At 34.6% G+C, this 14,029-nt stretch overlaps 1 protein-coding gene across 2 annotated transcripts in view; it reads left to right on the top strand.

Annotated features, from left to right (window-relative positions):
* Window positions 1–14,029, top strand: part of LOC133187466 (uncharacterized) — a 51,375-nt gene that overhangs the window by 22,259 nt on the left and 15,087 nt on the right. Inside the window, exons 1-5 of one of the 2 annotated variants that reach the window (XM_061322854.1) lie at window positions 8,163–8,256; window positions 10,362–10,521; window positions 10,657–10,986; window positions 11,211–11,295; window positions 11,418–11,497. In XM_061322854.1, coding sequence (XP_061178838.1) covers window positions 8,209–8,256; window positions 10,362–10,521; window positions 10,657–10,986; window positions 11,211–11,295; window positions 11,418–11,497 — 703 coding nt within the window. In that variant the 5' untranslated portion in view covers window positions 8,163–8,208. Of the gene's footprint in view, window positions 1–8,162; window positions 8,257–10,361; window positions 10,522–10,656; window positions 10,987–11,210; window positions 11,296–11,417; window positions 11,498–14,029 lie in introns of those variants that run through there. The other variant, XM_061322855.1, reaches the window with a different exon arrangement.

Genomic DNA, 14,029 nt, shown 5'->3' on the forward strand with positions numbered 1-14,029 from the left:
AAAGAACAGGGTTATATCAATAAAAGAACTGCGGTAAAAATTAATCTCTTTCGTCTCTATCTCCAAAAACGGTCATGCAGCATCATAGAAATTCTATCGCAAAATTACGCAGTACCAACAGAGACTGACAAGTATTCCTTATAATGTAAGTGTATCCTATGCATTTCCTTATTGCGTAAGGAGAAAAAAACAAGAAAATTACACTAATGTCGATCCCTTAGCATCCATGTACGAATTGTTTTCTCGGTGCAAACTTTTTTTCCAAAATCGTCGGAGGTGAGCACATGTAGAATGTTTGTTTATTCAGCATATGACATCAATTGTTCCATTTGCTGGATTCTTTGGATGGAATCAACTGTGTCCACCAGCAGCCAATCAAAGACACTATTGCAGATTTGTCCAACGAATTGAATTCTGGATAAAATAAAATAAATAAAAGCATATTTGTTGTAATAAGAAAAAGAAATTTTCAGGGTTGAATTGAAAAAAAAAATAACCAGTATCCTTTAAAAAACTTATGGTAATCATATTTCCTTTTCATTTCAACCAAAATATGTTAACAACAATTTATTGTTGTATTCGGATTATATAAAAGACATCAATTTTTTATGCCCCCGGATCGAAGGATCACGGGGGTATATTGTTTTTGTCCTGTCTGTCTGTTTGTCTGTTTATATGTTTGTCCGTTTGTCTGTTTGTCTGTCTGTTGTCAACTTGCCCATAACTTTTGATTGGTTGGAGCTATGGCTTTCATATTTCACATGTGTATTCCTTGTGACAAGACCTTTCTTTGGGTACCATCATATTTGACCTTTTGACCTTGACCTTGGAGTTTGACCCACTTTTGCAAAATTTTATGAGACTTTAACCTTGGCCATAACTTCTGAACAGTTGGTGCTTGGGGTTTCAAACTTCACATGTGTATTCCTTGTGACAAGGCCTTCCTTTGGATACCAACAACTTTGACCTTTTGACCTTGACCTAAGAGTTTGACCTACTTTTGAAAAACTTTAACCTTGGCCATAACTTTCGAACAGTTGGTGCTTAGGGTTTCAAACTTCACATGTGTATTCCTTGTGACAAGATCTTCCTCTGGATATCAGACACTTTGACCCTTTGACCTTGACCTAAGAGTTTGACCTACTTTTGAAAAACTTTAACCTTGGCCATAACTTTTGAATGGTTGGAGCTAGGGCTTTCATACTTCACATATGTAATCCTTGCGACAAGACCTTCCTTTGGATACCAACCACCACTTTGACCTTTTGACCTTGACCTAGGAGTTTGACCTACTTTTGAAAAACTTTAACCTTAGCCATAACTTTTGAATGGTTGGTGCTAGGGCTTTCATACTTCACATATGTAATCCTTGTGACAAGATCTTCCTTTGGATACCAACCACTTTAACCTTGACCTTGACGTTTGACTTTTATTTAAAAAACTTTAACCTTCACCATAACTTTTGAACAGTTGTATCTAGGTCTTTCAAATTTCACAGGTGTATTCCTCGAGACAAGACCTTTCTTTGGGTATCAACATTTTTTATCTTTTGGCCTGGATTTTGACTTGCATTTGAAGAAACTTTAACCTTCGCCATAAGCTGCCATACGGGGGCATCAGTGTTTCACAAACACCCCTTTTTTTTTTTTTTTTTTGTTTGTTTGTTTGTTTGTTGTTTTTTTGTTTTTTTTTTTTTTGTAAAGCATGATATGGTACTAACAATTGTACAAAAAATCTATTAAGTTGGTTTTACATTGCAATCCGAATGCAATAGTGATGTTCTCAAAATGTATAAATCATATTGTTAGTAAATGTTATAGGGAAAAGAACAGTAACATTTTTCCAAACATGTCAAATATTGAATTATAATATTGAAAATTTACATTTTCCTTTGAAAATAATATCACACAAAAATTATGGAAGTGTACTCTCTCTCTCTCTCTCTCTCTCTCTCTCTCTCTCTCTCTCTCAGTATTGGAGTTCGAGCTTAAAGTTAAATGAAATTACAATTATAATATGGGCTTTTCCCACGTTAGATTTTTAATCCCAACCTTAATTTTTAAAGTTAAAATCTCGAACTTCAAATTAAAAACAAATCCAACTTTAATCTTGGGTTTTCTGTCCTTGAAGCTAAAGGATCCAAGTTTAATTGCTAACAGTGGAAAATAAGTGAGTATATGTTCAAAGAAAACAGTAGAAGAAGGAAGTCTTGTAAATATTATACTGGCTTTACATGCCCCTCTATACAATACACAAACGTATAATTGTAGTTTTACGTTGGAGTCTCATTCAGATAATGAAGTACATGTACTACATATCAACACTGAGTATGATAGCTGCCATTTCCTTTCAACCTATAATTTAATTGCTAAAATTTTATTCATTAACACAGTCATAATAGCTAAAAAATTGTTCTCAAAATCCAGGCCAGTAAGAAATGCGTGTGTGTAAGGGAGGGTGTGTGTGTGTATGTTTGTAAGGGGGGGGGGATAACCTCAAATAATTTTGCAAGTAGAGAAAACTAAGCTACACGTAAGAACAAGGTTCGCTTAGGGCCTTTCTTTGGCCCTGTGAATAGTTCTGAAAAATCATAACTATATTCAGTTTCGATAAACGGTGTTGCCGTAGTTATTAAACTTGAAAAAATTTTTCTTTTCTTTTTTTTTTTTTAATTTAATGTTTTTAATTTATTCCTTTTACAGTTTTTTTTTTTTGGAATAGAATTTTTACAAAGTGGACTATACTACGATACATATGTCTTTGATATAAGTGCACATTAGTAGAGCTACAGTCTAGGCAGACACTTCTGGTTTTTAACATTAGCGGGCAGAGTCTCTTCACACAGTTGCAAAATCAACAGGATTAGAAAACATTTTCCAAACGACAAAACCCTTCGAATAGACATGCAGCAGAAAATGGAGGAACAGACGAGGACATAAAATAACAGGAAAGGCAAAACATGCATTTGCATTAGTCACCCCCCCCCCCCCAAAGTGTTCATTGATTGATAATGATTGTATGTTTGATATTGAGTGTATGTTGTTTATGTCCCGTTCCAAAATTTTTCACTCATATAGAGACGTCACGATATACCGGTGAAGGGCTTCAAATTTAGACCTTTACTCGGCACTCAGGGCCATTGAGCAGTGAGGGTTCTTTATCATGCCAACGCATACCGTGACACGGGACCTCGGTTTTTTATGTCTCATCCGCAGGACCCGCAATTTTCACTTCAAAGTGCTTAGCGACGGAATAGTTGCTTCCTATTTTTTATCGACTTAGGTCAGTTGCGGCCTTGATTCCAACACACGACCTTCCGATCAAAGAGCGAGCCCCAAGTGTTCATAAACAAGTTTCTCCGCTGAATTCTTGGATATTTCAAGTTAAAGACTCCACCTTGTATTTCCTACAAATATACATCGACTATTGCTTCCAAACTTTTTAATTACAAGAAAACTTTACAGGGCCTGGATATCGAATATCTGAAGCATAATCCTCCATCGTGTTCATGTTCTTCTTCGCCCTATAACTATAGTCCTGCTGGACACGTTATTACTGGTGACGTAAATATAGTTAATAATGAGGACCTTAGATCACTAATTTTAAAAGGTCCTAAATTTAGGAAACCCAGATCCTTCAACTGGCTTCGGAATTTCATAAATATTATGGATTCTGTAGAGGACTACGCCAGGCGATGGACCAGACATGAAAAAGAAGACCTTGACACTTTGTCAGAATGGATTAAATGTATCAGATGTATGTTAAAATCGCGCATTAAAAGATTGAGAGGCAATATGAAAACCATCTATCCTTCAATAATCCAGAAGTGAAAAAAGAATTAGATAGATTACATGATCAGTACGTACTGGTCCCTGCTGTCAAAGCAGGTAACAACATTGTCTTTGTTTGTAAGGCTCATTATATTAAATGTATTTTAGAGGAACTTGGATTTAATTCTACAAGTGGTAATCCAACTTATACTCATAGTTCCCTTTCTAAGGAAGAAATTCTTCAAAATCATATGTCAGTTTTGAATATTTTCAATATTCCAAACAACCAAAATGAATTTGAATTACCATATTTATATTGGATTCCGAAACTTCATAAAAATCCTTACAAACAAAGATACATAGCGGATTCCAGTAAATGTTCAACCAAGCCTCTATCTTTATTCTTCACTAAGATATTAACAGTGTTAGGGGAGAAATTTCAAGAGTACTGTGCAACAATATATTCGAGAAGTGGTGTAAATCAGATGTGGATACTTAAAAATACCAAGGAACTTTTGGAAAATTTGAAATCTCAAGATTTTACCAAAATCAACAGCTTAAAAACTTACGACTTTTCAACTTTGTACACAACCATTCCCCACGATAAACTAAAGTCCAGGCTTTTTGATATCATTGACAGCTGCTTTTTCAATAAAAATGGAACTCGTAAATATACCTACCTTGTCATTGGTCATTTGCAAAATTATTTTGTTAAAAAACATTCTGATTGTTCACACAAGTACTCTGAAGTTGACATTAAAAAGATGCTTGAGTTTCTGATTGACAATATCTATGTGGTTTTTGGAGACCAGGTCTTCCAACAATCTATTGGAATTCCAATGGGTACCAATTGCGCCCCGTTATTAGCAGACCTTTTTTTGTATTCATATGAAGCAGAATTTGTCCAAAATCTTGTACGTGAAAAGAAGAAAACACTTTCTGTGGCCTTCAACTCGACATTTAGATATATCGACGACGTATTGTCAATTAACAATGGTTATTTCCATTCTTATGTCGATACGATATATCCTTGTGAACTTGAGATAAAAGATACCACAGAGTCTGACACATCTGTTTCATATTTGGATATTTTACTTGAAAAGGACGTTAATGGTAATCTAACAACCAAGCTTTATGATAAACGTGATGACTTTAACTTTTCAATCGTCAACTTCCCTTACTTATGCAGCAATATACCTTCATCACCTACATACGGGGTATATATCTCTCAGTTGATTCGATACGCAAGAGCATGCTCTACGTATGTACAATTTCTAAAACGAGGTAAATTATTGACAAATAAGTTGATGAAACAAGAATATCAGCTGTCTCGTTTAAAGTCATCATTTCGTAAGTTCTATGGTCGATACAATGACCTTGTCAGCAAATATAATTTATCATTGAGTCAAATGCTGACTGACGTTTTTCATACTAATTGTTAAGCCATTATTTACACACTGAATTGTCGACGGATTTTTCCGTTATTTCCCGATCATGACAAGGAGCACACAGCGGGCGTGACCGGTCGGCAGGGGATGCTCACTCCTCCATGGCACCTGATCCCACCTCTGATGTTTGGAGGTCCGTGTTTGCTCTACTCCTATTTTGTATTGATTAATGGACTTTTGAGCTTGAATACTGTTCGTTATCTCCATATATTTCATTTACATGGTCTGAAAAAATATTGAACGAAGAAACATGGAGAAGAACCAACAAAACACCCATAGCTGAGACCATCAAACTGCGAAAATGATATTTGATTGGTCATTTACTTTGAAGACCATAGAATATTATCACAAGGCATGCCCTGCTCTGGAACCCTAAGGGCAAGAGAAAAGCGACCCGGAACAACTTGGAGACGAACCCTAGATGCGGAGCTAAGATCTATACGGAAGTGAGCTCAAGACAGAGACAATAGAAGGCTGTTATTTAGGTCCTATGCCGCTGCAGGAACGAAGAGATGTAAGTAAGTAAGCATACTTTTTGTGGGATTTTTTAAAGCTCTACTGGTCTGAGACCAGGTACCAGATGTATTGGTTGTGTCCGTTGTCTGTTCGTTCGCTTGTCTTTTTGTCTAGCTGTATGTCTGTCTGTCCGTCTGTAAACATTTTTAAAACGCTACTCCTCCTTTAGTTTTGGTCCAATTTTAACAGGAATTCAAACACATAAACTACATTACGATATGTAATTCTCTACGTCAGTTTTTGATTTCAACAAATGGTGTTGCCATGGATTCTAAAACAAGAAATTTCTCTGAAGTTCCTTTAAAACGTTACTCCTTCTAAAGTTTATGTCCAATTTCAATAAGACTTGATACACATCATTAATTTTAAAAGGGCCAAAATTTAGGGAACCCCGATCTTTTAACTGGCGTCAAAATTTCATTAATATTATTGATTCTGTAGAAGATTACGCCGGTCGATGGGCCAGACATGAAAAAAAAGACCTTGACATGTTGTCAGAATGGATAAATATATTGGATGTATGTTAAAATATCGCATTAAGCAATTGATTGGCAAATGAAAACCAACTATCCTTCTGTGTTCAATAATTCAGAAGTGAAATAAAGAATTAAATAGATTACACGATCAGTATGTACTGGTCCTTGCTGACAAAGCAGGTAACAGCATTGTCTTTGTTTGTAGGCTCATTATTTAAATTGTATTTTAGAGGAACTTATACCTATCAGGGACGTAGCATCGTTTTTGAAAGGGGGGGGGGGGCAGCCAGAGATAAAAAAAAAAATTAAACTTAACCAGAAAAAAAAAATGACAAGCAAAAAAAAAGTACCATTTTTTTCATACACTACTATAAAACCCTTATTTGACTATTCTACAGCAAAAAGTGTGTGTGGGGGGGGGGTGGGTGGGGGGGGGTGGGGGGGTTGGCAACCGGCCTTTCAATTAACATTTCAAATAGAAAAGTCTTTGGAAAAAAGTGGGGGGCCAGGCCCCCCTGCTCCCCCCCCCTCCTGTTGCTACGTGCCTGCCTATAGCTCCCTTTCTAAGGAGGAAATTCTTCAAAATATATTTTTAATATTCCCAACAGCCGACATGAATTTGAATAACCATAATTATATATTGGATTCCGAAACTTCATAAAAATCCTTACAAACAAAGATACAAAGCGGGTTCCAGTAAATGTTCTACCAAGCCTCTTTCTTTACTCCTCACTAAAATATTAACAGTAGTGAAGGAGAAACTTCAAGAGTACTGTGCAACTATATATTCAAGAAGCGGTGTAAATCAGATATGGATACTTAAAAATTCCGAGGAATTTTAAAAATATGAAATCACAAAATTTTTACCAAAATCAACAACATAAAACTTACGACTGTTCATTTTTATATACAACCATTCCCCCACGATACACATTCCAGCAGAGCTACAGTCTCGTCAGAGACTTCTGGTTTATTTTGAAATTATATTTCACTTAGGTTTAATTTCGTGAATCATTGATGAAAAATTTTAATATTTAATAAAGTCAACGCAAAAGTGATTTGTTTTAACCTTCATTTTGTTTTTACTCTTGAAAAAATATTTTGGGATTTGTTTGTTAAAGTTACATGTTCATGAAAATTTCACTAAAGATTATTTTAAAGTTTCTTCTGATCAACATCAATAATTTCACAGAGATTGAACTCCCAAATATTTGTTTTTTGCATATGGATGAACACTACAACAAAAGCATGTATTCCGCATTGAATACATAAAATAATAATATTTATTATATATAAAACAAACCTTCCCCCAACTGGGGGAGGTTTACCTACATAATAGTAACATTTAACTGGGGGAGGCGTTCTGTATGACACCGATTGGGTAAAGAGACTTGCATATAAGTTAACAGAGCAGGGATTTAAAATATTTTTTTAAATCCCCCTTACGCTTATCTATCTTTGGTGACTTTAGCTTTATTTACTGAATGCTCCCGTTGTATACAACATGAAGCATAATAACAGTTATCATACCTTTCAAGAGGTGTTATTCATCTATGCTTTACTAATTTTGCCCAGTTTCAGTCGAGTCATAACTGTATTAATAAATCCATTTAAAGGATCTTTTACGTGTCTTACCTGTTTTTTTTTTATTTTGACTTCCGCTTGTTTTCTATAGGTACGTGCATTTAAGGTCATCTATTTCACTATCTAATATGTAATAGTAGACGACCTGCAATGTTTACGAAACTCAAGGTAGTGACAATGGGATATCCCGACCTACAGCTGACTCTATTTTCGTTTTAAATTTTGGTAATTCATGACAAGGTGATATGGTATGGATATATTCGTAATGATATATATATTTCATTTCAAAATCATTGTATATTTATTCTATTTTATATAGCTGCTCTGTTGTTTGTTATTTATTACATAGGCTTTTCTACATCTATTTTTGGATATTTTGCGATGACGTAAATACTGCCATGGATCAAATTGAAAATGGGTGAAAATATATTTGATTGTTTCCAGTTTTTATTCTTCATTACGGTAAGTTATTTCTTAATCTTGTTTCATATGTACATACATGTATTTCATTTATCATACGATATCAATTTGAAAGCTTCACTATTTCGTTACATATTTTGAACTTTCGTAAACAACAGTGAATTTACATGCAAATGAACCTTGTTGCTGTAAATGATTTTTAATTGAATTTGTTCATGCTGTGATAAAATTATTGTGGGGATTTCCTGGGCGTTTTAATGATGTAAAAAGTTCGTTGCCCGTATATCTGTCTCGCTAGTATCTGTTTCTCTGTTAATCTGCTCGTCTGTTTGTATGATTTGTGTGTAAACTACATTTCAAAACGCTAATCCTCCGTTTCAGAATTTAGAATATCAGTGTAGCCATGGTTATTTTGAAATTCATGAAATTAATATTTTGATTCATATCATTGATCCGTTCTGTTGTCTACAGATTCCAGCTGATTGAATATTTTACTTAAACCAGCCACCTCAGTCCTGATAAAATATATGAACAATTACTCAAAGCAAAATACTGGCACTTATAGGTTTTAGTTTCATTTGAACGACGTTCACTGTTAACATGCTCCTCGCAATATTCTTTATGCCAATCTTAAAGCTTAAATTGGCAAATTATGTTGTAGCATAAAAAAATATACAAGACCAAAGCTAAGGGACCTTGAGACAACAATGTCCCTCATTAATCGAGTGTCTATCATAGAATTAAGGTGGAGAATGAAAAGCCCGAGAGAACACGAACATGAAACATATAATAGTTATTGAGAGGACCGCATAATACCGGGGAAAAGTTTGATAATTGTTACCTCAAGTTCTGGATATATCTGCATTGGATATATGCCTCATACAGTTCTATATGAAAAAAAAATCAGACAGTTTGAGGTCCTAACGGGCCTCAAACTGTCTGATATTTTTTCATACAGAGTTGTATGAGGCATATATGGTAGTTACAACATCGCTTTTTGATTTACCTGAGACAGTCCGATATTATAACAAAAGACAAAAGTGTTAATGACCACTGAAGCAATTCTTGTAAGACTGCAGGCTTAAATCCATAGTACTCAGTATTTATAGAATCAGCTACACTGGAGTAGGTATTTAAAGTAATTTGATAAGTTTGATAGGGAGAGTGGGTACAAAATTTTTCTTCCTAAAATCATACACGGAGCTTAAAGAAATGCATATCAGATTATGATACAGACAATCTAGCGAATGGTGTTTTTGGAATGGAGAGCACAATTAGGATGTGAACTTTTATTTGAACTGAACAACCACAGAAAATAAAGCAGATGCTAAAAGTACATGTATATTAAGCCATTCCTTTTTGATATGTTTAGTGTCCGCACATGCCTTGGTTTTTGACACCCCAGAGCAGAAAAACAAACATTATAAGCAATCCAGGAATTGATTATTTTGATGGAAACCTTGGAATTCTGTTAATTTCTTTCAAAATTTGTAGAGAATCAGGTTAAGTAATTAATTATCATATACTTACTTGATTTTGCAAAGCATTCATCTTTCTACAGGAAAAATAGAACAATGAAATTAAACTGATTGAATGTTCTTTATGTGTGTCTAAAATTTGTATTTTATTTTTCGGTTTGTGTGTTGTTGATGATTTTTTTTTTTTAAAAAAAAGGAGATAGGGTTTTGAATAATAGGTCGACGCTAAACAGAGAAAAAAATTAGAGTGGTCCTATTTAATTATAGACACTGAAAATAAATTTTGAAAAGACTGCATGTGCAATGAGCAACTTTGTAATGTAACCAGCATTAAAACCATCTTTTGCGTACCAAGGGGATTGAAACATTTCTTAAAGTTTATTATTACTAGTTTAGGGACCCTTTTTTGCTGGTCCTTCGCATTTTCTTCCTTCCTGATATAGTATATTCGGTTTCATTGAGATTTTTTTTTTTGTTTTCCAATACTGTATGATCATCTGTTTCAAAAATCATCATTGAATGTATGAAATTTAACTAATTTGCTGTTTGATAAATAATCAAATAGAGTTCTCTCTGGAGGATATATTACTCCCATTGGGAAAGTTCTTGTTCAAAACTTGTCCAAGAGATTGGCTTTAGTTAAAAAAAAAATGCGTCTTGCTCTTGCAGACACTTACTCTTGTATGGACCAAAGAACCTTGTCCACATATTCAGCTTTGGGACGCCCGTGCTAAGATTCTTTGTAAAGATCCATCGTGGTATCACTGTTTGGAAAGCCAAGTCGGAGATATTAAGGAAAAATGTATTGCTCCCAAATTTATTAAAGCAGGTAAGATCGATGATTTTCTATAAAGATTATTCTGTAGAACCAAGTTTTAAACATTTATTCCAGAAATTACGCCTATTTGATACATTCATGATCTGGACTTCGTTATTTTATGAATTATTTTGACAACCGTTCCAGGTCATTATCCAGTTTTGTTGATAGGAGACACAAAAATAATAGAAAGACGATGTCCTCCTTCACTCTACCAGCCAAATGGACAAATGTCAAACCAGTTCAAATCAGCAAAATGTATGTATATAAAAGATTTGTGTCGTGATGATGGAGAGGAGGCTTGTGATGATGGAAGTGACGTCAGTGACCGAATGTGTCGATGTGATTACAAGAGTGGGTACAGATCTTTTGAGTATTTACTTTCAAACCCCAAAATGAAGTCATGTTACGAACCTAGGTCAAAGGAAAGAGGATGTACTATGTTTCCATGTGGAAAGGGGAAAGAATTAAACAAGGGTGAAATTAAATTATATACATGTAATATGAAGCAATGACATTTTACCTATGCTTAATTATAGTTATGTATGAAGCATCTAAAGAAAAAAAATTCTCGTAGTGCAGAAGCCTTAAAGTATAAAATATGATTGAGATGAACCTCTTTGAGGTTAATGTAATTAGTTAATCAAGTGACCAGTGTAGTAATTTACAAGTTTTAACATGTTTGGGTGGAATTCTTGCAGCCTATCAGTGTATAACAGTTTGTCCATACGGGTACTATAGATCAGAGTATGATGACTTGAACTGTGTCCCAGAACTATCCATTCCGTAAGTAAGCTTTATAGCCATTCAAAATATCGAATTACATATATATGTCTATCCAGAGGTTAATAAGAAGTCTAAGCGCAAAAACTGAAATATTTGTTATTTTTTGACAATATTTTTAAAAGAAATTCAAGTACAACAACAGCAGCACGGAACACCAAGATTCCTACAATTACTAAACAGACAAAGGAACCCAAAATGAAAGGTATTTGATTTATTTCAATTTATTTTGTAATAAATATACACAATGGGATTGAGCAAGCCAAGTTCTGAATACCTTCAATCGCCCTCTCCGTAAGATATATTTGTTACCTGTGTGTAACGCAACATTGAAAGTACATTGTAATATTTTTCATAAACTTGCTAGTATATGAAGTTACATGAATCTTTATTTGTTCTAATTTTAAGACATGTCTCATTTCTTTATACCAAACTTAAAGTGTCAGTGGTTAATTGTCATATGACAAAATACTGGTGCTATTTTTAGTTGCTTACTGAATAAGCAGGTAAAGTGTTCAATTCCTTTGAAATTTGCCATTTTTTATTAATGAATTATTTCCTTTCACATTTTTTTTTTCATTTTGCATTATAAAACTGAGTAGAAAGCATGCTAGTTTTTGTTACAACCGAGTTTCTAAAAGGAATTGCCAACAGCAGTGTGCGTTTTCTTCAAGCATGTGCTGAATTTGAACTTCCTTTAAAATGTTATACCTACAATTCTATCACCATTCTAGGGCTATCAATTAAAAATAATTACACTAATCCCTGTTCACATGGAGAGTTTAATTCGCAGTAAATTAATGCGAAGTAAAATAATGCGAATCAAACTAATGCGAATTAAATTGCGTTTCACATGATAGCTAATGCGAAGTAAACTAATCGCAGGCGCGGATCCAGAAATTGAAGTTAAGGGGGCGCAAGAAGTAGGTAGGGGCTCTGGGGGCCGCCTTGAGGCCCCCAGTGGGTCCAGGGCGAAGCCCTGGTGGGGGGGGCCAGGAAGCTTCTGGATTCTAGAGATTTTGTAGGGTGAAAATGAGGTCTACCGAGTAGACATTTTTACATTTTCTCGACTAAACTTTACGCTAACTTTGACAATTTTAGGGGCGCGCGCGCCGGATGCGCCCCGCTTAAATCCGCCACTGTTAATGCGAATTAAAATTTTATTTCTACAGTAAGGCAATTCAGCAAGGTTATTATGACGTTATTTCAAATCACGTCACCTTATGCAGAGCAGATCCATTTGACATAATGTCATAGTGTCTGTACACATTTCAATGATTAAGATAACATCCTTTGTTTTTCACTAAAAACAATAGCAGAAGTACATATCTGACCACCGGCATGTGGCATGTGACTTAATTTTGCCATTACGCATGCGTCAAAATTTAATTCGAATTAGCTTCGCTTAGCGTTCACACGGAGCTAATGCGAAGTAATTTAATGCGCAGTAAACTAATTCGAATTAAACTAATTCGCATTAAACTCCCCATGTGAACGCGGTTCAAATTTAATTCGCAGTAACTTACGTTTAATTCGAATTATACTCTCCGTGTGAACAGCGTATGAATTAAACTAATTCGCATTGAATTCCCCGTTTGAACGAGGTTCAAATTTTAATTCGCAATAACTTACGTTTACTTCGAATTAAACTTTCCGTGTGAACAGGGCATAAATGTATTACATAATATGAATGCAGATAGTTTTTCTCTAAATGACAATATATGATCATCAGTTCATAAATTAAACGTTAGTTACTGCGAATTAAATTTGAACCGCGTTCACATGGAGAATTTAATATGAATTAGTTGATTCGAATTAATTTACTGTGCATCAAATTACTTCGCATTAGCTCCGTGTGAACGCTAAGCGAAGCTAATTCGAATTAAATTGTTGACGCATGCGTAATGGCAAAATTAAGTCACATGCCACATGTCGGTGGTAAGATATACATGTAGATACTTATGCTATTTTTGAGTGAAAAACAAAGAAAAAATATGTTATTCTCAAAAATACATACACTACATGACATTATGTCAAATGTTTATCAGGAAGGCCTATATTAGTTATCAATGACAAAAGTCAAAGTAAAAAAAAAAATTAAAATTGGCAGAGACGGGAGAGTGACTGTGAATCAGATTGCCAAAAAATATGAACGTATTTTAGCTGATAGAGTTTCAGGGAAATGTTTGCAAGATATATCTCATACCTTTTAAATGATAAGCAAAATCCGAGGCCATTTCAAATGTTTAAAAAAAAAACTATAATTCAAAATTTACTCGAACAATGTACTTGAAATTGTTACGGGGAGTGCAAGTTGGTTAAGTTTTGTGAATTCAAGAGAAAATGAGAAATCAATTGAGGCTTAAGTAAATAAAGTAAAAGGCTTTCAAACCGAGGTTCCGTATCGCAGTAGGTGCTGGCACGAAAAAGATCCCTCACTGCTCATTGGTCTTAAGTGCCGAGTATAGGTCTAAAACTTGCAGTCCTCCACCGGTAATGGTGGCCTCCCACTACGAGTGAAAAATTGTCGAAAGGGACATTAAACAAACAAACCAAAACAAAAAACAAAAAAAAGTATTCCTTAAGTTGCTTACGTAAATAAAAGATATTGTCTTAGGTACAAAAATATTACAAGAACAGGGAGGGATTTAACATTTGCAAACTTCACACACGGCCTTCAGCATAAAAATGGAATACAACAACTGGTTCTCCCTCCTTATTCACAAGAGTTATCATT

This window comes from Saccostrea echinata, unplaced genomic scaffold (assembly GCF_033153115.1).
Source record: "Saccostrea echinata isolate AGI-Se365-2 ecotype Australia unplaced genomic scaffold, CSIRO_AGI_Sech_v1 ptg000015l, whole genome shotgun sequence".
Lineage (NCBI taxonomy): Eukaryota > Metazoa > Mollusca > Bivalvia > Ostreida > Ostreidae > Saccostrea > Saccostrea echinata.